The sequence below is a fragment of the Alnus glutinosa genome, chromosome 6, assembly GCF_958979055.1.
Source record: "Alnus glutinosa chromosome 6, dhAlnGlut1.1, whole genome shotgun sequence".
NCBI lineage: Eukaryota > Viridiplantae > Streptophyta > Magnoliopsida > Fagales > Betulaceae > Alnus > Alnus glutinosa.
Window position 1 is genome coordinate 25034484 of NC_084891.1, and position 23721 is coordinate 25058204.

At 35.7% G+C, this 23721-nt stretch overlaps 3 protein-coding genes across 3 annotated transcripts; 2 read left to right on the forward strand and 1 right to left on the reverse strand.

The window, feature by feature from the left end:
* Nucleotides 1–1882: 1882 nt before the first annotated feature.
* On the forward strand, nucleotides 1883–3222 carry LOC133871658 (uncharacterized). The gene is made up of 3 exons (XM_062309085.1): nucleotides 1883–2392; nucleotides 2500–2762; nucleotides 2898–3222. Exons 1-3 carry the CDS (start codon nucleotides 1883–1885, stop codon nucleotides 3220–3222), a joined length of 1098 nt encoding a protein of 365 aa, XP_062165069.1.
* A 4449-nt stretch (nucleotides 3223–7671) lies between these two features.
* LOC133870308 (MDIS1-interacting receptor like kinase 2-like) lies at nucleotides 7672–11243 on the forward strand. The gene is made up of 2 exons (XM_062307403.1): nucleotides 7672–10533; nucleotides 10630–11243. Exons 1-2 carry the CDS (start codon nucleotides 7746–7748, stop codon nucleotides 10962–10964), a joined length of 3123 nt encoding a protein of 1040 aa, XP_062163387.1. The 5' UTR covers nucleotides 7672–7745; the 3' UTR covers nucleotides 10965–11243.
* A 7034-nt stretch (nucleotides 11244–18277) lies between these two features.
* LOC133871917 (bZIP transcription factor 44) lies at nucleotides 18278–19168 on the reverse strand. Its single transcript, XM_062309381.1, has one exon. It carries the CDS (start codon nucleotides 19124–19126, stop codon nucleotides 18683–18685), a length of 444 nt encoding a protein of 147 aa, XP_062165365.1. The 5' UTR covers nucleotides 19127–19168; the 3' UTR covers nucleotides 18278–18682.
* Nucleotides 19169–23721: the final 4553 nt, after the last annotated feature.

Genomic DNA, 23721 nt, shown 5'->3' on the forward strand with positions numbered 1-23721 from the left:
CATAGGGAGTAAAAAATAATTATGGTATATCACAGGGACCAACGGTGCAATTATCCCATATGTTAAAGACATGTGCCTTTAATAGGATTTCCTTTATTAAGATTACTTTGCACTTTTTACCTTTTCTTTTCTATTGCTTTTATTGTTTTAATATGTTTCTGTCAGTTTATATGTTTTTTAAATATATAAAATTAAGGGTAACTTTGTCATTAGGGGGGACATCTTTTGGTACTTTAAGGGAGAAGATTGACGCAATTAGTAGTTTGAGAGACATTGAAAATGAGGTGTTAATTCGAGGGGGTTATGTAAAAATATGTGAACTTTTTTGTTGGTTTTGGTTGAAGTTTTTTTCGTAAGCCATTACTAAACTTTTATAATGGCCCCTACTTTTTGTTAACATACTAGAGAAAACGAGACTCAATGCCAAGCGGAAAATCAGACAAGTGGCCAAAAGAGGATGAGGACCTTTTGGTCCAACTTCTTGTTGAATGTGTGCAGAACGGTTCCATTATCCGAGGGACCATGAACCCTGAATTGTGGGTGGAGCTAACCAATGTTTTGAATCCGAGGGCAAGTACAATTTAGACTCCTAGCCAGCTATCATCGAAGTACGTAAGGTTGCGAAAAGACCACAAAGACTTTTCTGGTCTATTAAATCATGAAACTGGCTTTGGTTGGGATCCAATATTAAACACAGTTTGTGGGACCCCGACGCAATGGGAGTGTGTGAAGATGGTATGCTCTATCCCAAACTAGCTTGGTATGATCACTCTTATATATTATTTGGGGAATAATAGTTTTTTCGGGTTTCCGTAGGTGGATCGAAAATTTCACGCTTCAAAGCAAAAGGGTGCCGTAACTATGAGGAACTCGGGATCATATTCGATTGGTCCACAACAACTGGCATTCTCCGCCGGTCCTCTGCACAGTCCCCACTTGACACTGATGAAGAAGCACATCTTATGCACCGTATGTAGACAGAAGGCATACATGTGTACGATGGTAGGGTAGGTCGTAGAGGTCAACCCGAAGGTTATCTGTCACCCACATTTGTTGACCTTGGCAGTTCGCATGATGACGAGACTAGTGAACCTTCATTTGTTAAAGGTCGTTATAGAGGGAAAGAGCCAATGGTGGAGGATATAAGGGGTAGGGAAAATGCCCCGGCCCGTGATATCGGATTGGGCGTGAGCATGGGATCTTTAGGGAAAGGATCTTCAAGTAAAAAATCGTCAAGGGAAACAAAAGGCATGCTAAAAGCTACGAAGCAGGCTATGTACGATGAGGTGAGGGAGCTGGCGAAGGCAAGAAGAGAATCCTAACAGCAGCAGACTCAGCAGGACTTGAGTTCGACACAACAATTCAGCACTGGCAAATCCGCACCTCCAATAAACCGGGCAATCGCTGTGCTGGATGAGTTGCAGGATGAAATTACAGTTGAGACTTACGTGGCTGCATCAATTGCCCTACTAGATGAAAAACTTCAAAACTTGTTTCTCCTTTGGAACAAAGAACACAGATTGCTTTGGCTATCAAAGGTCAAGCCCTTGGACTGACAATCTGAGTTGTTTGGTAGAATGTGTTATTTTATGTTAGTTTAATGTATTTTAGCTATTAGCTATGAGACAAGTTTAATTGGTGCAATGTGTTGATTTGGCTATCAAAGGTCAAGCCCTTAGACTGACAATCTGAGTTGATTGGTGAAATGTGTTATTTTATGTTAGTTTAATGTATTTTAGCTATTAGCTATGAGACAAGTTTAATTGGTGCAATGTGTTTTACTACGTGCATATGTGACAATAATTAAGTGTTGAATGTGTGTTAGATGGTATTATTCACCAAATTATTTTAAACTGTATTGAATTAAGTCTCTGTTAGTAGGATGGACGGATCTAACCTCCCTTTTGTACCCGCAGATGAAGATAGAGACGAGGAACTTGATGACGAGATTTTCTTTTTAGTGAGTGCGATTGACTCATCAGACGACGATGAAAACACCAATGTGCCGCAACGCAACTTGCCAATACAATGGGCCATGTACATAACATACATGCTGAACGGTCACCCAATGCCATGTTTTCAAATGTTTTGTATGGAGCCACCGGATTTTATATCTTTGTGTCTCGAGTTGATCGAGCGCTGGTTCATAGAAAGTACAAGGAACCTTGATGTTGAGGAAAGTGTTGCTATACTTTTTTTGCTTACTGGGCACCGCCAAGGGCAGGGGATCGCTGCAGATCGCTTTCAACACTCCACGGAGGCAATAAACCGGCATTATATTAAGGTGCTGAGAGCAGTGGGCTATCTGGCTAAGGTCTACATCAAAGTGAGACACAGGACTGGGGTGCACCCACACGTACGCAGTAATCCTAAATGTTATCCTTGGTTTAAGGTGAGTGTTGTTCATTTTTAACATATTGACTCTATCAATGCCACTGTTCAAAACTTGTCAAACAAATGTACATTTTGAAGTTTATTTTTGTTCGAAAATTATTACAGGATTGTATTGGTGCAGTCGACGGCACACACATAAAGGCAATGATCCCGGTAGAGCACCACCGCTTCTTTCGTGGCCACAAAAATGAGTGCACACATAACATTATGACAGTATGCGATTTTGATATGTTATTCACGTTCATGTACGTTGGCTGGGAGGGAACCACAAACGATGACCGCATTTTTAAGGATGCTGTTACAACTGATCGAGGCTTTGAGTGGCCTGCACTATTATGTGGCCGATTCTGCATACCCATGCACACAGGGTTTCTTGTCTCCTTATAAAGGGGAGAGGCACCATCTCTCTCATTTTCGCAATCGGCCTCTGCCCATGGGTATAAGGAACTGTTTAACTTCAGACATTCCTCACTACGAATGATTATCGAGAACTGCTTCTCCAGATTGAAGAGGAGATGGCGTATGTTATACGATATGCCTAAGTACTTATTGCCACGTCAACCTGGCATTATAATGGCATGTTGTACACTGCACAACTTCATTGGGACACGTAATCCAAATGATCAAATATTCAACGGCACTGATGCACCAGAACCAGGGATGAGTGAGCAGCCTTATGCATATGGCAACGATGATGAGGTAGGCCCCTCACATTCAAGACAGTATGACTTCTCATCTGAAGCTGACGTTGGAATGACCAATTTTAGAGAAGGCGTTGCACAAGCAATGTGGGATAATGCACATGGAAACGACGATGGGGATAATTAAAAAAATGGCAATTATTTGTATAATATATGCCGGATATTTCTAGAGATTGCTACTTGAACTGTAATGGAGCTATGCATTTGACTGGCTGCCAAGCTTTGTTCGGAATTGACCTGCGTTTTTTTCTTTCCATAGATTTATGCATGTTTTTTCTTTCTTTATTTTACATTATTATATGTGTGCATTTGTCTTAGATTTAGCTTACCCAAATTAATTTAAGTTAAATGACATTAATTTCAGTTTTTAAATGATACTTTACGAAAATTAATTTATAGTAAAAATATAAGAAAAAGAGGTATTCTTCTTGGATTTTAAAAAGTAAATTGATTTATATTAAACGGGAAAATGTGGTATTTTTTTTAGATTGAAAAAAGCAATGTAATTAAAATTAAAAGCAAAAATAGTTAGGGGCAAAATGGGAAACCAAGAGGGAATGGACCCTCATCAGTCTCTTATACCAACAGGGAATACAAAATGATTAGGGGCAAAATGGGAAACCAAGAAATGGACAGTGAAGATGAGGACTGGGCCTTCTCGAACTGCAGGAAATCAACGGCAAGCGGCATTTTTCTCTTGGTCCGGGCTGCACGAGTGGGTTGCAATTTTATTATTTTTTTAATTTTATAATTAATTTTAATTAAGTATGAAATTTCCTTTTAATAGTCAATTTTTTAATTATTTTATTTATTTCATTCATAATTCCACACTACTTTTCATAACATCAATCATTATACACAACTTTTCATACATCAAATCATTTCTAATAATTTCCTACCATTAAAAAACACTACTTTTCAATCTCAAAAATTTAACACCCAAACACAATTTTTTTTTTTTTTTTAAAAAAAAAAAAAAACTCTAGACTCTATTTGCCTAGAAATTCGTAAAGAGAATAAAAATTTAATTATGATTTCAAAAATTTAATACCCAAACACACCACCATTACACTTTTTTTTTTAATTTTTAGATGACCAAACCTTTACAGTACTTAAAAACGTACTTTGTTCTTGAGCAAATTTTCTAAGAAATAAAAAACAAACAGTGAAAAAGGGACAACTTTCTTTCGTTGACTGATTGAGTTTGACGGTGTCATTTTGGATGGAACTTATTAACCAAAACTCTCATTTAACGTATACAATGGCCTCTTCATAGTTTTTTTAAATTTAATTTTAAAAATCAACTTTTAAACTATCAAACAACAAACTCTCTAAATGTTTATCTACTTTAAATAAATAATATTTTTTTAATCATTCACAAATAACTACATACCATGAATACCATTATCTTTAAATAAATACTAATTTTTTCTACTTTGGCATGGTTTCCAAAAAATATTATTAAAAAAATTATAACATTATATTTTTGGCTCTTTGAATTTAGAGAGAAAATCTTAAAGGGTCAATTATATGAGCTTAATTGTGGTTTTTGTTAAAAATATAGAGAAAAATTAAATATGAAGAGGCCATTATAAGTACTCTAAGGAGACACTCGTCATAATTTTAGGCCAAATATCTTAAGAATTCGACTATTTTACATATATAACATTGACAAATCGGACATGGAACAGGGCAACTATAAATGACTAAGGGTCTACTCAATTAAATGACCATAAAATTTAGAGATTTTTGCTAATTAGACTGTTGTTACACAGCTATATGCATGGAATGGAGGCAATTGATAAATAACAAAGGGTTCACTCAATTAAATGGCCATAAAATTTAGAGATTCTTGCCGATTAGACTGCTGTTACACAACTATGTAGGAGTGTACGAGCAGGATGGTTATTAATTGCTAATAACCGCTAACCGGATAACCGAAAAACTGAAAATAACCACACCCGCATAACTGGATAGTCGGGTACCCCGATTGCGGTTACCGGTTATAGGGTTTTAGGAAACCGGTTAATAACCGGGCAACCGATAACTAGTTTTATATATATATATATATATATATATATATTTACAAATAATTATATTTATTATAAATGTATCTCAAACTCAACCTTTGAATTCAATTAATAAATCATCTTAAGGTTTTTAATATGAAGGTTTGGTATTTTTTTTAAATTGTCATCATATTTTAAATACAATACAATTGTCATTATATTTTATAATATTTATTTGTTTGATTTTCTTTGCAATCATTTTATTTAATCTATGGACTTGATTGTAAGCTCATTGAGATGAATGAATGGTAAATGGTAAATGAAATTATATATGTTCAGTAGTATTTACCATTTAGCATTGAATATTGAATGGTTGGATATTCGATTAGAGAAATGCTAAATGTACTAATTTTTTTACTAAGAGATGGGTACTAAGATGATGTTAAGCTTATTTATTAGTACTATAGCTCGTAGCATTTCTTTTTATTAATTGTTTTAATTATCGCTAATGAATAAGCTCAACATCAGTTAGTAAGGCTCCATTTGTAAAAATTTAAATACATGTAGCATTTTTCATTGGGTTAAAAAAAATAATAACAAAAAAAAAGTCAACTATGTATGAAAACCAGTTACCCGGTTAATAACTGCAATCGGTTTACCAATTGCGGTTGTGGTTATTTAAATTGGAATAATCAAGTACATCGGTTGTGATTGCTGTTATAAGGAAATAATCGCAATCGATTGTACACCGCCCCTACAGCTGTGTGCATGGAATGGGGGCAATTAATAAATGACTCAATTAAATAGTCATAAAATTTGAAGATTTCCGCCTATTAAATTGCTACTACACAACTATGTGCCCATTACAAACGAAAGATTGTCTCCAAAATCCCAAAATATTAAGAAATACCATCCGAAATACACCTCCAAAATCCTGTACAAGAAGGGTCAAAAACTTCAATGAAAGTGTGCATGGCACGAAGATTCCTAAAATATTATTGAGGTTATTTCAAAAAAGTTATATGATTTAAACTTTACTATCGGCACCACGCTGGTGGTTCTTTGACTTCTTTCATTTTTGTAAGCGTTGATACAACTTGATAGTTATGTTTGACAGTACAAAAAACTGCATCAACAATTAAGATCTAGCTATTTTTTTTTTTTATTATTTATTTTTATCTATTTCTAATTTGTTCGAAATTGATTTAAACCTATTTAATTAACATGAACCAGAAGAGAAATGCCATGCTTTGACATGACTGTTGGATTATTTGGTGGAGGTTTTTTCTACGTCGACATCTTTGTTACATCAGTACTGTGATCGAAGCGTCAAGATTGTCCCAACCTACCTCCTTTGACAAATTGAACATTTGGACTTCAACCCATATAATATGCTTATGTTCCTTTAGCGTGTTTATCAATCCTCTATTAGATAATTAATTATTCTTTTACAATATATGAATATATCATTAATTAAAAAATATGAATAATTGCACCATTGGTATCTGGAGTTCGCCTAAATTACAAATCACTCCATGTAATACAAAAAGTTCATGGATGGTTCCTGTGGTAAACTATAATTACGAACCGGCCACTCCCTGAACCCTTTTTCTGTCCGCCAAATTAACAAATTCCGTTAGTTTGTCACGTCATACCCAATAAGAAATCGACACGTGTCGATTACAATAAAAAAAATATGAATAAATAAAACTTAAAAAATATTTTATTTTATTTTTAAGAAAATAGCAAAGGGGTGGCTACCGGGAGTGGCCCGGCCATGTCTGGGGATGGCGCACAGCCTCCCGTAGGCCTGGGGTGGCCTCGTGTCGATTTCCTATTAGGTATGGCATAGTAAACTAACGGAATCTGTTAACTTGGTAGACGAAAAACGAGTTCAATGAGTGATTCGTAATTATAGTTTACCACATGGACCCTCCATGAACTTTTTATACTACAGGGAGTGATTTGTAATTTAGGCCAACTCCAATGACCAGTAGTGCAATTATTCCTAAAAAATATGTTATTTTCAGGGGACTATTATTAATTTTTTAAGGGATCTCAGGAAACTAACTTAATGAATAGTGTAGCCATCAAGCAAGTCAACCCGGGACTATATATGATTACTTGTGTTTTGTACTATAATTTCACTTTAAATTTTAATGATTATTTATAATTAAACAGTTCAAATTCTGTTTAATTTAATTAATGATTAGTTTAGGCCTTACATCACATATATGGAAATTGTAATGCAATTTCATACCATTGATCTGGTTATAAGGAAATCCTTGAAACTCACAGCATCCAAAAGGTCAAAGTGCCTAAAATTAAGTAGCCAAATTTGTATTTAAAGGTTCTTGGAAAATCCTCGGAAATTGCACGGACATTCCAATCGCAAAAGTCCATCGTGTCCAAATTAATTATAATTTCTAGGAAAAATTAAGGCCAACTCTTCTCCTGGGCACAAAAACGAGAAGAAAACAATAATAAAAAATAAAATAAAATAAATGAAGATAAGTAAATGACATCGACGTCTCTTTTCAAGCCTTCACCAGTAATGATGATCATGGAGAAGAAGAAATAAAAATTCTCATTTGGGGTCTGAACGTCGTGAACCAAAAAAGAAAAAAGAAAAGAAAGAATAATGAGTAGGATGTGCCGTAAATGGAGATCTGAACCATCACGTCCTTTACACCAACACAAAAGCATGGGATCGTCAACCTTTGGGAAGGTATGCTCTCTAATATCCTTCTTGTTGTTTGTTTCACCGAATGTTGTTTCTATTGAAGAAGCTGATGCTCTCCTCACATGGAAAGCAAGCCTCCAAAAAGAAGCCCAGTCTCAGCTATCTAGCCTATCTTCTTGGACTTTGCTTCCCAATAATGCGACCAATTCTTCTACCAATCTCAATTCAAGCACAAGCCCATGTTCTTGGTTTGGTGTTTATTGCAACCATGCTCAAAGTGTCATCGGTATAAATCTTACATGTTTAGGCCTCAAAGGTTCACTCCATGAATTTTCATTCTCGTCTTTCCCGAATCTTGAATTTGTTGATCTCAGTATAAACTCGCTCTTTGGAACCATCTCACCTCAGATCAGTTACCTCTCCAAACTCATCTATCTTGATCTCTCCATCAATCAGTTCTCTGGGAAAATCCCACCAGAAATAGGCCTATTGACAAACCTTGAGTTTTTGCGCTTGTCTAAAAATCAGTTGAACGCCACAATTCCTCCAGAAATAGGTCAGTTGAGGTCTCTTGTTGAGCTTGCTTTATACAGCAACTCCTTAAACGGTCCCATTCCTTCTTCTTTGGGCAATCTAAGCAAATTGGCTTACTTGTACCTCTATGACAATCCACTATCTTGTTCCATTCCTTTAGAAATTGGAAATCTTTCTAGCTTAACGGTGTTGGATTTGTCTCAGAACAATCTTTCTGGTCCCATCCCCACAGAAATAGGGCACATCCAATCTTTGAAGAATCTAAGCCTTGCAACCAACCATCTTGTTGGTTCTATCCCAACGTCATTTTGTAACCTCGGAAACCTTACACTTCTCTATCTCTTCCAGAATAACCTCTCTGGTCCCATTCCAGAAGAGATAGGAAACTTGAAGTCTCTTGTAACTCTCGACTTGAGAGAAAATAAACTCACTGGTCCTCTTCCGGCTTCAATTGGCAACTTGAGCAAATTAGAGGTTCTGTACATTCGCGACAACCAACTCTCTGGTTCTATTCCTCGGGACGTAGAAAATCTCTTGAAATTGACTGTATTTCGAGTGGCCAGAAACCAATTCACTGGTTATTTGCCACAAAATATTTGCCAAGGTGGATTGCTTCAAAACTTCACCGCAAATGGTAATAATCTCACAGGTCCGATTCCTAAAAGCGTGAGAAACTGCACAACTTTATATAGAATTCGTCTAGACGGGAACCAACTTACTGGAAATATATCAGAAGTTTTTGGGGTTTATCCGGACCTGGATTACATAAACCTCAGCGACAACAACTTTTACGGTGAACTTTCACCTAACTGGGGAAGGAGCTCACGACTAACAGATCTAGAAATCGCTGGGAATAATATCACTGGTAACATACCACCTGAGATTGCAAATGCAACTCGACTACAAATTCTTAATCTTTCTTCAAATAACTTAGTTGGGGAGATCCCTAAGGAATTCGGGAGGTTAACTTCTTTGGTCAAACTTATATTGACGAACAATCAACTTTCAGGTGGTATACCTTCAGAGCTCGGGTCCCTGACAAAACTTGAGTATCTTGATCTGTCCATAAATAAATTGAGCAACTCAGTTCCAGGATGTATAGGAAACTTCTCAAATTTGTACCACATGAATTTGAGTCGCAACGAGTTTAGTCGTGGAATTCCGACTCAGGTGGCCAAGTTAGTTCAGCTGTCCGAGCTTGATCTGAGTCATAACCAACTCACGGGAGAGATACCAATAGAGTTCGAGAAGTTGCAAAGCTTGGTGACAATGGATATCTCCCACAACTACCTTTCTGGCATCCTTCCGAGGGCTTTTGAGGACATGCACGGCTTGTTGAATGTCAACATAGCATTCAATGACTTCTGGGGTCCAATTCCCAACAACAAAGCATTTCACGACGCTCCGATAGAAGCATTGGAGGGGAACAAAGGATTGTGTGGCCAGGTGAAAGGGCTACAACCTTGTCAACCATCCACTCCCGACAAACATTTCCCGCAAAAAAGGATCGTGTTCTTAATCATATTCCCTATTTTGGGAGTACTAGTACTTTTATATGCCCTGATCGGAATGTCAATTTTTATAAGAAAAAAGAGAAGCTCGCCGAAAAAACAAGACGAGAACTTGTATCCGACATTAACCTTGGATGGGAAAAACTTGTACGAGGAAATCATAGCCGCCACCGGGGATTTTGATGCCACTTATTGCATTGGGAGTGGTGGATATGGAAGTGTCTACAAAGTACAGCTGCCATCGGGTAATATCGTAGCTGCAAAGAAAATCCACACATTATCCGATGATGATTATGTGACTGAGCGGAAAGAGTTTTTCAACGAGATAAAGGCATTAACACAAATACGGCACCGAAACATTGTGAAGCTACATGGTTTTTGTTCAAATGCACGATGCCCGTTTTTGATTTATGAGTACCTTGAGAGGGGAAGCTTGGCCGCCATCCTAAGTGAAGAAAAAGAAGCTACAGCATTGAACTGGAGTAGAAGGGTGAATATTGTTAAAGATGTGGCGCGTGCCTTGTCATACATGCATCATGATTGCTCACCGCCCATTATTCACAGAGACATATCAAGCAAGAACATTTTGTTGGATTCTGATTATGTAGCGCATGTTTCGGACTTTGGCACTGCTAAACTTCTGAAGCTAGACTCATCCAATTGTACTGGCTTTGCAGGCACATTTGGATATGTAGCACCAGGTAATTAATACTACTTTGTTTACACTTATGTCAGTTAGCAAACCATATTATAAAAACATATGCATTAACAAACCTCCTTCCAAATTGTTTTGGCAGAGCTTGCTTACACAACGAAGGTGACCGAGAAATGTGACGTGTATAGCTTTGGAGTGTTAGCACTTGAAGTAATCAAAGGAAATCATCTTGGTGAATTCATCTCTACTGCATCGTCTCCCTATGCTAACATAGAGCTGAAGGACATATTGGACCAACGCCTTTCACCTCCCACAATTGAAGTTGAGGACGAACTCATAAAGGTTGTGACTTGCGCAACTGCTTGCTTACGTGCAAATCCACGGTCTAGGCCAACCATGCACGTGATTTTTAAGATGTTATTAGCCTCAACAACAGTACGTACTGTTAAACCTGGAGAACTTGATGAAATTGTCTAAGTCATAAGGCTAGCTACCGTGTCCACCTTGAATATATGTACGTACTTGCTGAAATCATCCAATTTTTTAAGTTATTGTCCTCCCAAAGGAAGTTTTTACGGTTCAAATATCCTAGAGAATCACTGCCAGCTCAAAGGAGAAGAAGGATGAGTGTAGGATGATACACACCTAGCTAGTACCACTTGTGGGGGTCAACTTAATTTGTAGGTTAAGATATGTAATTATTTTTGTAAACTTTAGATGTACTTAGCTCATGTAAATTCATAATAAATATGACTCGGAGCGGGGGGGGGGGGGGGGGGGGGGAAGGTAAAACTTTTTTTAGTGAAAACATAGTTGCTTGGGGGTCCAAGCCCTAATGTAGCTCCGCCTCTGCATGGAGCTCCACTAATGTTTTAGATGCAAATGAAAATAAAGATCTTTTAATTTCCAATCTCTCAAGATCATTCAGTAAAAGAAACTGTAACATAACTAAGATAAGAGAGAGGTTCTAAAACAAAAAAAAAAAAAAAAAAAAAAAAAAAAAAAAAAAAGGCAGGAATTTTTCTCCTTGGACGATCATATGCTCCTCGTCATTTTATCATTTGAAACAAATCTAATTTACAATTGTTTTTACAAACCTAAATCTAAAAGATCATCAAACAAGAAATTACTATCCCTATGATGCATGGATTCGACTACCCTATCATATGAATACAATATCATGTGGCACCATTAAGATAGACAAGCATTTAACATGCTTTGAATTTCATAAGAGCATATGAACCAATGTTTGTTAAAAAAAAAAAAAAGGTTAAATACATTTTACCCCCCCTAAACAAACAGTCATTTTCAAAGTAGTCTTATAAACTGACAGATGTGATATTTCGATACACTACCATTTTGTTGCAATTAACCCCTCCATAAATTACACGTTGAAGGAAAACTTGAATTCATGCAGTTCATGCAATGGCGTTAGGATGCATAATTAGTCCCGTTAGGATGCCTCTATGGTTTCTCGTGTCTTAGAAGTAAATTTATTGAGGCCTCAGGACGAGTTGTTGATAACTTTGTGGATGGAGCTCTTTGAAAGTCTTCGCATCAATATGTCTTGTTGAAACCATTGCTGACGACACATTCTGTAAGTATTCTGAACCAGCTACGACCGAACAGCTTGTTGATGCTCTTGCTAACGGTATGCTCTCAGTGGCTCTTCTAACCAATCACGTCATGATGGCTAGCTGACGCCAATTGCTAACGAGGCTTTTTGGAGTACTTCTAGAATAGTCACTTCAGGATGCCTTTGTTGTCACAATTGTTGCCGCCAGTATAAATCTTCACTTTATCAATTCTAGATGAAAACCCCAAAACACCCAAGTGTAGACAAGACTTACAAATCTCGTTTTGATCACCAAATAAGTCAACATTAAAACCTATAACAAAATACAACTATAAACTAGTGTGGAAACAATCGTCTCTAACATAGAAGTATGATTATCCTAAGGCCTTGTCCCACCTCCCGAGCGACCCCCTTGACCTTTTGTAGGACAACTACGAAGTCTCCAACAAGTCTCTCAACATCTTGAGCTTCGTGTATGGAGAGTTGAATTCTCACTATGAGAAGTTACTGGACTCTCTATCCATTTTTTGTGAGAATCTAAGATCTGACTCATTTATGACATCTTGAATTTAGGCATCCAACCAATTAAATAGCTCCAATACATAACCAGGCTCAGCAATGTATGAAATATGAATGACTAAAACAAGCCAAGTCATATCTGTGACGTCCCACATCGCCTGGAAATGAGGATGTACTTATATGTATAAATGTACCATTTATGACACAACGCGTTTTAAAGCCGTGATGGTCATGAACCTATCAGAACTCTGCAGTTAAGCGTGCTTCTGCGAGAGCAATCCCAGGATGGGTGACCTCCTGGGAAGTCTGATTTGGGGAGCCAAAAAAGCGGACAATATTGTGTCATTGGGGGTGAGTCGTTACAAATGGTATTAGAGCCATTGACCAGCCTGAGATGGTGGGAGCGTGCACAAGCCCAATGAGGGACGCCAGCGGGGACGCTGGGTCCAAAGAGGGGGTGATTGTAACGTCCCACATCGCCTGGGAATGAGGATGTGCTTATATGTATAAATGTACTCTTTATGACACAACGCGTTTTAAAGCCGTGATGGTCATGAACCTATCAGAACTCTGCAGTTAAGCGTGCTTATGCGAGAGCAATCTCAGGATGGGTGATCTCCTGGAAAGTCTGATTTGGGAAGCCAAAAAACGAACAATATTGTGTCATTGGGGTGGGTCGTTACAATATCATATAATTAGTAGACATGAAGCAACAAGAAATATATTGGTTGCCCCTTTTCTTTTACATCACTGAACGACATGTCATTGAGGCTAGGTTGCTATGGCGCGTAAATCATTGCACTAAATTAATTAAGGACGTACGTGTCATTTTATCTACCATTGGACAACTTGTAGTTTACCTTGCACTAAACGACTTGCAGCCTAGCCGTCCCTTAATGACTTGCATTTTACACTCCACACAAAAAACTTCTTGTCATTTTTGCTCTATATAACACTTTCGTGGTCAATCACTTAAAAGCGCACCGTCATCACTGTAAAACACAAATGCTCGCCGAAATTACCCAAAACTCGCCTCATGAGTCCCGAGAGCCGATCGAGGCTTTAGGGCATGTTTGGTAACATTTTTTTTTTATTATTATATTTTATTATTTTTGAAATACATGGTTAGGTTGTTTTGTTAAATTTAAATTTCATTCAACTTTTATTCAACTTTTTTTTTTAATAATTTTGTCTCATTGTTTTCTAAACCATCCAAACATAATTTTAAAGAATAAATTATTTTGGTATTCACAATTTTAAATATAGTAAGGAATAGTATAATACAATAAAAAAAAAAAAATTGTACACCCAATCGTGCCCTTACCAAAAAAACGAAAGACACAAACATAGTACCCAATGCACACTACTTTCGGTTTCCGTTTTCTCCGCCGAGGCGAGGGAAACTCAGAACCACCGTGCTGACCACCTCCAGGGTACACAAAGAAGACACTCTTGAGACCTCGAGCACAAATCCAATAGCTTCTATCACCTTGGCGTCAACATTTGGATGAGGAAGGGGTCTTCGATCGAGTTTATGTTCTCTTATCATCACCGACAGACTCCTATCTCTTAGGATTTTAATGATTTGATACCAAAATGAAGAAAGTAGGGAAAAAAAAAAATACATATATCCCTCTCAATTTAGCACTCAATTAATTTATAATATTCATTCAAATTAAAAATTGTATTAATGTTTCCAAAACTACCCAAAATTTGCAATGTTCAAATTATTGTCATCCCAAAGTGAGTTTTATGGTTCAAATATATATATAGAAAAATGAAAAGAAAAAAAAAAAGAAAAAAGAAAAAAAGAAAAGTAAATTACTAGACACGGAACACAAAACTGCGCCATTGCGCCAACAGGCCAGCTTTATTTTTACAAAGTGGAGGCGTAGGAATGCGGCTCTCAGGCCAGACCTGCGTGGTTCTAAATGTAAAGGTTGGACACTTGGACCTGCCACATAATCCACCAAGTAGTTTCATGCAAACCCTTTTTGGTCATGGGCCTTCAATTCATTATGGGAACCTCTAGCTTATTTGGGCCCGGCCCAAATTTAGGATGAGTGATGATCATGTCATCTTTTTTAAGCATATGACCCAAATGAAATATAAAGAAAAATATTATTTTAAGGGAGATCAAGATTTTTCTTTTACCGAAGAACTAGGACCTTAAGGCTATGGAAATTGGAGAGAGACAAAATTCAGGAATCAATATTCTTTTTCTTTTTCTTTTTGCTTCAGAATAACCAGTTTCTTATATAAAATGGTCATTTTCTTAGTAATGAAGTTTACAACCAAATTGTAGGGTAGTGTCTACGTAAGAGGGCCGAGAGAATTCATGACAATGGCCTCTTCATAATTTTTTTAAATTTAACTTTCAAAATCTACTTTAAGGGTTTTAGTTAGTCACTTTTTTAAACTATCAAACAACAAACTCTCTAAATATTTTTCTACTTTAGATAAATACTATTTTTTTATTATTCATAATAATATTGTCACATGGAGCAGTTTTATTTATTAAAAAAATAAAAAAAATTGGCATGGTTTGTAAAAATTATTATTAAAAAAGATATAACATTGTCTTTTTGGCTCTTTAAATTCAAAGAGAAAATCTGACAAATGTTAAGTTTAACATTTGCTAAAGAGTACGTTATTTGGACATTTTTGTAGTTTTTGTTAAAAATGTAAAAATAAATAAATTAAAAGAGTTCATTATGAGTGTTCTGAGATGGCCGGCAAGTACGTCCATGCAAAAGCATTTCTTATCCAATATAAAAGAGAAAATTTGCAAATCAATGGGGTATACGATCGCATGAGATATTGTTGTCCTGGTTACCTTTATTCACTGCATTATCCTTTAATCTATATGGTCCATAAGCTTCTGGGTCAAAAAGAAACTTTCCAACTTTAAGAACTTTTTTCTGTGTCAAATACATGTGATTTTCGTGGGCAACTTCCTAAAACTTACAAACGAAGAAATTAAAGAGAAGAAGTAAAAAAAAAAAAAAAAAGCAATAGCTAGAGCATGATGTGAATTTGGCAAGCAAACGGATAGAAGTTGACTAACAACAGGATGGCAAGCCGGCTGGCATTGCATTGATCAAGGCCACGTTAAATTATTATAGAGTTTTGCTCTCATAACATGTTAAATCAACGCTAATTTATTTAAAAAAATTTAAACTGATAAAAATAAATAATTAATTTAACCATTTAATTTATATTCTAAAATGTTGTATATATAAGTATGCATGTTAATTAGTTTGCCTCCAGTTAATTATAGTGAAAGATGTGGATTAATTATTGTAGGATTGGATGGAAAATTGAAGAATAAAAGGATTAATGACGTATCAAGTAGAAGTGTAGGGACATAAATAATGGATGATTAAATATTACTCCCTATAATTAGGGTTCAAAAACTAATTTAATGGTCAGAGTCATGCATTCGTGGGGTGAAGAAGACTCCTTTTGTCTTCTGTCTTCTTATGGTTCTCCTTCTACTTTCTTTTGTTTGGAGAATGAGACTTTTGATGATTTGATGGGGGCTACAGATCCCATACCTAATCCATTCCTTGAACCAGGATCAAAAAGGATCCATCCATTTTAGACATTTGAGGTAGATCGATATATAGTCCATGCACTTTAATATTTTCATGCATCTTCTTTACTCTTCAATCATTATCCCTACGAATTAAACACGTTAGTTTATTAATCATAATAAATTTGGATGGATGATACCTATTCATTGCTTCTTGCAAGCTCCAACTTTTAATACACGGTTGAAGACTTCTCAAAGAAAATCATCAAATCATTAATTTCCAAAGAATACGTTACACTCGACCGAACAGACGCATCAATGGTGCGTTAATTCTTTATGATCTTCGGCCACAGGCCCACAGTCAAAGATCGAGTACTATTTATTTCTTGTTTACCAAGAAAAGAAAACAAGTCTATGTATCGTTTGAAGAGTACTATCCTTGAAAATAGCTGTATAAAACAGTCATGCAACGCACTCACATAATCAATATATAACTATAAATTTGCATTTTGCCAGTGTGTTGTGTGTGTGTGTATGTATCCTTTGAAGCATAATATTAATCAACATTTTCTGTTCAATAATGGATTTAGGAAAACAAAAGAAAAGAATCACAAAATGTAAATTAATTGTATCTGTTTGTAATGGTCCCCGAGGCCTTATAATATCTGATGAGGATGATCATCGATCTATATATATATATAGTGAGCCGTTAGCTAGCGTTGAGTCACAATACTAAGGACTCATTCACGTACACTAAGATTACGTTTGGTACATACTTGGAATGACTATTTCGTTAGAAAAAATAAATAACTTTTATTGAAAATAGAAAAAAGTGGAATGAAATTAAAATGAATAGTTATTCCTAAATTTTAGAAATAGTCATTCCCTCGTTAGCCATGAGAATGACTATTCCAAGGGTTAGAGTATAAGAATTGAAAAAAAAAAAAAAATAGAAAAAAGTTTTAGAGTATTTGTATGCTTTAACATCAAGGTTATTTAATTGATTCTACATTCTTAATTCCATTCTTAATAAAGGCTACTCCTTGTTCCTAATGAAACAATCATTTCGCATACCAAACGTACCTTAAGAGTTGAGTAATTTTAGTAGATTCTCTACTAAGAGTTAATATTTAATTGATTATTTTATAATATTTAATTTGTTGTCATTTAATAATTCTTATAATTAATCATTTTCTAAGAAACCAACTTTGTTTCTTTTTGTATATATGACCATTCCATTACTTCATAATTAATGTATCAAAAAATTTAATAAAGTCGATCTATATATTGATCATCATAAGAATATAAAGTCACTTATTGTTAAAAATATAATGAATTCATAAATTTGACAATTATATTGCAAATCTCAATCAATATGTAGGATACGTCTTTAATTTTCAATGATGCTATTGATTACGTAACCCTTTTATATATATATATATAATATTATGAACTTCTATTCGCATTATAAAATTCCTCGATTGAATTTTATCTTTAAATCTAGTTAGTAATTTTTTACTCTTTTTTTTTCTTTTCTTTTTTTTTATTAAATAATACTACTTTTCACACTCATAATTTTTTATATTTATTTTACACCTACTAACGTAACGTATTTTAAGTGATTATCATTTTATTAATGAAGTGGCTAATATAAGTGTAAAGAGTATCATTATTCTAATTTATTTTCACTGTTATTCACTTCTTTCTCATGCCACTCCTTCCTTTTCGTATGTAATAGAGTTCAAAAATAAGTAAAGTAATTTTGATAAAGATCATCGATCTTAATTAAAATCGTCTATGTTTGAATTATTTAATTACTTGACAATCACAAATGCCAAGACGTACGTAGCTGGGATTTGATCAGTACTGCTGATCTCTAACACAATGACAAAATATTTTGCCACTGATTTTCAATTACAAGAAGACTAACTGGAGTTAACAAAATGGTTGAGCACGATTGGATCGATCGATGTTGAGATCGCTTAATTACCATTAATTATTCTTATTTTTTTATTTTTGATGTTTAATTTGCTATATATGACTGGGAATTTATGAAAAATCCTGGCCGGCCAATCCACGTGGTCGATCACTACATATCATAATTATCATTGGCCCTACGTACTTCACATAATTTTCTGTCGGTCTCAAAAAGGTAAAAGATTATGTAATCATGGCAGTAATTAATGATGAAGAAACAAGCATATATGGCACTGATTGTCCAAGAAATATATATTTACATCGGTGCGCGCTAGCTTGGCTGCACTAGACTACAGAAATATGATGCTAATTAATTAGTAATTACCCCGGCCTTGAGCTTTCTACATATCATCAGTGGCCCTGACTTTACCACTAAATAACTTTAAAAAAAAAAAAGGACGTCTCCGACAAACTAAAAAGCAGACCGTCAAATCTTTACGTCGTCCAACAACATGGGGTTTCATAATTAAAACAGCCACCTTGTTTTCCTCGAAAGCAAAAGCTGATGTTTTGAGTGAGCAGCCAATGTGTGGCATTCAGAAGTTTATTAGGGTTCGAAATAGTTTAGTTTCTTGACGGCTTCAAGGCTCATTGCGATTGCATGGTGAATGAAATGATCATGGATAGATCCGAAAGTCTAGCCCTGAGAGCTATGGATTCGGATCTTAACAACTCATTATGCATCCGTACTACGTGACAGTGATGAAAAGCCGAGCCCAACTGGTTCTTCAGCTCGTCGTTTTCCGTTCTGAACCGGTTCACTTGGTCCTTGAGGTCCTCTAGATACCTCTTCTTTCGCCACCGGGACCGACGGGCTGATTCCCGGTTCGATTTCATGCGCCTGAGCTTCTTCTCATTATCAGTGTAAACCGCCCGGCTGGAGCCCTCCGAACCGGAGGTTGGACACACAGACACAGAGTCTCCGGATTGAATGAGATCTAGAGACAAGAGTTCTCGGAGTTCATCTGTGGCGAACCCGGTTTCCTCGAAAACCGGAAATTGAAACTCGACCGGTTCTTCGTAGAGAGCCATTGCTAAAAGGAGAGCTAAAAGAGTGAACCGGAAGGAGGAAGGGAAGGCAAAAGGGAATGTAGGAAGTGGAGGGACTGGGTATTTATGGACGACTGGGAAGAGCAGATGCGGGGCCCATCTAAGCAAAAAAAAAAAATTGGAGAATGGAGGGCACTTTGGCTAATAACAATAAAATATGTTTTCCTTTGTCTGCTTCTTTTGGTGAGGGTGGTTTACTATACGTGAAACCTTTTTGAGATGGTGGTGGGGTAATTGTGCAGTTTTGGTGGGGGTCATCAGGTCAGGGAGAAGATCAGGTTAGCTTAATCACGAAGAATCAAACAAATAAAGAATAGCTAGGGACTATAAAAAAAGCTGCCAGGCAAATAGCAGCCAAGTAAGTTCCTTTGCGGCCTGATAAGCTTGAAAGTTGAAACCACAAGGTGTCAAGGTGGGGGGATCGGAGGCCGCCTCCAAAGACAAGGGTTCAAAGCACATTGAGTTTTTTTGTGATTGAAAGTGGCAACTTCAATGTTTAATAACCATGCATGAGTAAGCAAATTGTGAAAACTACGACTGTGAAGCATATATAATAAATAAAAGATAGTAAGAAAAATTTAGAGAACTCTGGCCGTCTCAAAGAAAACGACTATTAATTTTTTTTAGAAATGACAAAAAAAGAAAATTTAAAGATGGTTTTTGAAAATGGAAACGATAGATTTTGGGCCAAAAAATGATATTATAATGTGTGGGTTGAAAAGAGCTTTTTGGATTAGGGTCTTATGCGCAATTCTCATACTCGCAACATTATTAAGTTATGTTCGACTCTAATTTTTTTTTTTATTAAGAAAAAACTCTATTTTGTTCGTTTAACACTGATACAAGCCTAAAAATGTAACGTTTTTACAATCTACCTAAAAAGCTCTTCTTTTCCTACAATCTTTCTTTCACCAAAAAGTAAAAACACATTAATTTAGGCAGCCTAAATCTACTCGTCGCAGAGCCTAAGGCTTTATTTTGGTCTCATTTGACTCGGGTGAGACATCATTTACCAAACTAGAGGTTAATTTTCTTAGCTGGCCTTCACCTTTTCTAATCTCAACTCTATCTACTTTAACACACCCACACGTACACATACACCATAAACAATATTACAAAAACCATAACTAAGCAAGCTTGTAACGTAATGAACCAAGGTAAAGGTTGAGAGTTACCTCTTTGAAACCAAGCTTGAAGTAAAAAATTTCCAAGAACTCATCTTCTCTCCCTCTCTCTCTTCTTCCCTCACTCTCTCTCTCTCTCTATGGTGGCCCTAGACGACCAAATGGTCGTTAGGGTTCCATCAAGGGGCTTTAAATAAGCCCTCCAACACATTTACAAATTTTGGATTTATCTAAATTGCATGCAGTTTGACATCATTAGAATGATTCTTATGACGTTCGAACGCTAAGGTTTTTCATTTTATCCTACATGGTTTTCTCATCATACTGTTCGAACGATATCGCCCGAATAGTAGGGTTTCCTTTCATCCCACATGGCTTCTCGTCATACCATTCGAATGGTCTTCATATCGTTCGAACATTAGGGTTTTTCCTTTATCCTATGCGGCATCCTATGCATATCGTTTGAACAGTTCTTCTCCATCGTTGGAAAGGTCTTGACCAGATTTTACTAAGTGTTTTTCAAACCAATTTTTCTCAATTAATTTCCAACTTAACTACTGACTCTTACTTTTCTCTTAAACATTTGTTAAGATGTTCCTAATCCTAGTACAAAATGGGGTATTACAATTGTCATGCGTTAGAAAGTACCAGATTAGGGCCACATGTCAATCTATGGTTGTGCCATATGTCACTTCAAAAAAAAAAGGGTGGCTCGACAACACCTAGACGGTGCCACTTGTTGGCACTTGGTAGTGCAACGTGTCACTTCCCAAAAAAGAGAGAGAAAAAAAATATTTCTATGAATAGTGGAGTTTCAATTCATAGTAAAATTCCACAACTCTCCTTCCTTTGGCTCTAGATCCTAAAAAGAAATTTGTGAATATTAGTATATAGTGAAAAAAGAACGAAAAACTTTAAGAAATTCTTAGAAGAAGGGAGCTAGCCTGCATAAAAGCTCAATGAAGTAACAGTTCTGCTTATTTTTCTTTAATTTATTTTTAATTTAAAGAAATTGTGTCCATTAAATATTTATTATGATAGTATATTAGAGGTTATGATGCTAAGATTTTATGTTGTCAAAGCTAGATCTACAAGACTCGGTTGGAATTTCTTCGACAAGAACCTTCCTGTTGCGGTCGCCGGCCTTCTCCGGTCATGGTGGTCATTCGACGAGTCCATGTGGCTCGCTCCTGTTAAGCGCGTGACCAGCACACGTCGGGGGTTATTTCTCTTTGGTCTTGCGCATGTGGGTCATTGTTTGCTTCTTCGGTCTCGAAAGGTGACAATCTGGACTCTTGAAGATCGACCAACGCAAAAAGGGCTCCCGGAGAAGGCGCGTGCTCTACACGTGTCGACTCCGGCGGCGGTTTTTCTGGTGCTTGTTTCCGGGGGTTTTCTATTTGTATTTGGTTGTATAATCTTATCTTTGATCACAGTCTACCGTAATGGTAGCTGCTTTAAGGTAGGTTTTTTCTCCACATATTCTTTTTCTCTAATCACTCCTATGGCCTTTGGGCTTTGTAGTTCTTCACCAATGGGCGTTTGTAGCCTTGCATTTGGTGCTTTGTTTTCTCTGTATTGGTTTCCAGAATGTATTACCTCTTTGGGGTGGATTCTCAGTAATAAAGACGACACTATGTTTCAAAAAAAAAAAAGAATATGTGGAGAAAGTACAAGTTACCAAAACAGGTAAGTAAATCATGGTACCAACTGAAATATTAATGTACTTAAACATGCATTAATGTAAGTAAAATTATTTTCCTACATCAAATATTGATATTTTTATCATAAATTGTGGATATGAGCATCTTCTTTATAATACTTTAAATATAATTGAGAAAATATTTCAAAAATGATTTATGAAAAATATACATATAGTCCAAGTATATTTTGAAAGTTATTTTCAACAACAATTTTATGATTAAAGAATGAAAGTATAAAGTTTACCCAAGGCAAACCCATTTCAACCAAATATGATTTTAGTCCATGAATTATTTACCATTATTATGTGAATAGAAATTATTGAGATTTTTTATACAAATATGTCAAACAAATTTAAACCTTTGAATAATAATAATAATAATAATAATAATTGCGGTTCCTAATTTATCTATTTTATTGCTTTGTGTTTTGATTTTATGACATCAACAACATATATATGTCATATTAAATCATTATTTTCGAATAATGACCTTAAGACAAAACGAAATCTTTTACATAATATGAGTAATGTTTTATATACAACAAATATACACACTTCGTACAACAACATGAAAATGATTTTCAATTTTTAATTTTTATTATGCAGGAAACATTATTATTTTTTTTATTGTAAAAATCATTTCTACGTCAACGTTATTATACAGTATGTATAGTTCTTGTGTATAAAACATTACCCAACTCAAGAACCACATATAATCATATTTAAACCTTCGAAAGAAAGAAAAGAGAAAGAAAAGTTAAAGCTGTTGGGCAAAAAGAAAGCTCCACAAGTTTTCATGGGTTACTTTACTTACGTACTTACATTCTGAGTCTAGAAAGTTCCTTTCGTGCTCTCCAAATAAAAACTGCCTTTCAGTAGGCTCCTAACGCGTGTTTGATCCCTAAAAAAGCAGGTTTCACTACTTTTTCAACTTTCAGACGTACAGTTCTACTATTATTTTGAGAGACCAATTCTTTGCAGAAATTGAAAGCTTTTCCTACCGGCCTCTAAACATGGCATACGTACACACTTTAATTTTTCTTTTTTCTTTTTTTCTTTTGTATAATAATTATGATCAGGAAGGAATATTCGGGGTTTACTAGGTAGTTTTCTCATAAGTTTGTTGCCAGTTAGTCTGTGTCTTTGCACGTTCGCATGCACAAAAGCCCCAGTAAAGTGGGAGCTAACATGGACCCGTAATGTTGTTAAATATTCCAATTTTAATCCATCAATTAATTAAAGTGACGTTAGAATCCTGGCTCCCATTTAAATAAATAATAACGATTACCATCTCATGCCACATTTTTGATTTATCAACTGCCATGACACATGCTTTGCAACTGCCCTGTTTTGTTTCTTTCTGTGCTCCTCCACTCCTAAACCCACCATTTTTCATGCTAACGGAATCTAACATTACTTTATTTCAGTCATTCCACCAGATGAAAGTGGTACAACCCAATTCAAATGATCGGCTCAATGCTTTCCTTTCCCTGCTTCTTTCTTTGCTTTTATGTTAATTTTCTTTTTGTTGGATCTTGTGGGAGGAGTTTGCAGTCTATAATAGATTGAGGTAGTCAACACTTTCTTATAACAAATCACTCGAGAATGAACAAAACAATTGACAAAATTTTTCTCCAAATTAGGTTTAAGGAATTATTTCAATCTAATCTATTAAATTAACATCTGTCCTTAAAACATATGAGCAATCATGCTCTATTGAGAATGCATATAAAAATCTTATACTATACATA

Excerpts from the sequence above, each read along its gene's own strand:
- LOC133871658 (XM_062309085.1), top strand. The coding sequence starts at position 1,883 with ATGGACGGATCTAACCTCCCTTTTGTACCCGCAGATGAAGATAGAGAC. Across the intron at positions 2,393-2,499 it reads AATGTTATCCTTGGTTTAAG|GATTGTATTGGTGCAGTCGA; the intron begins GTGAGTGTTGTT and ends AAATTATTACAG. Across the intron at positions 2,763-2,897 it reads TGCATACCCATGCACACAGG|ATTGAAGAGGAGATGGCGTA; the intron begins GTTTCTTGTCTC and ends CTGCTTCTCCAG.
- LOC133870308 (XM_062307403.1), top strand. The coding sequence starts at position 7,746 with ATGAGTAGGATGTGCCGTAAATGGAGATCTGAACCATCACGTCCTTTA. Across the intron at positions 10,534-10,629 it reads ATTTGGATATGTAGCACCAG|AGCTTGCTTACACAACGAAG; the intron begins GTAATTAATACT and ends TTGTTTTGGCAG.
- LOC133871917 (XM_062309381.1), bottom strand. The coding sequence starts at position 19,126 with ATGGCTCTCTACGAAGAACCGGTCGAGTTTCAATTTCCGGTTTTCGAG.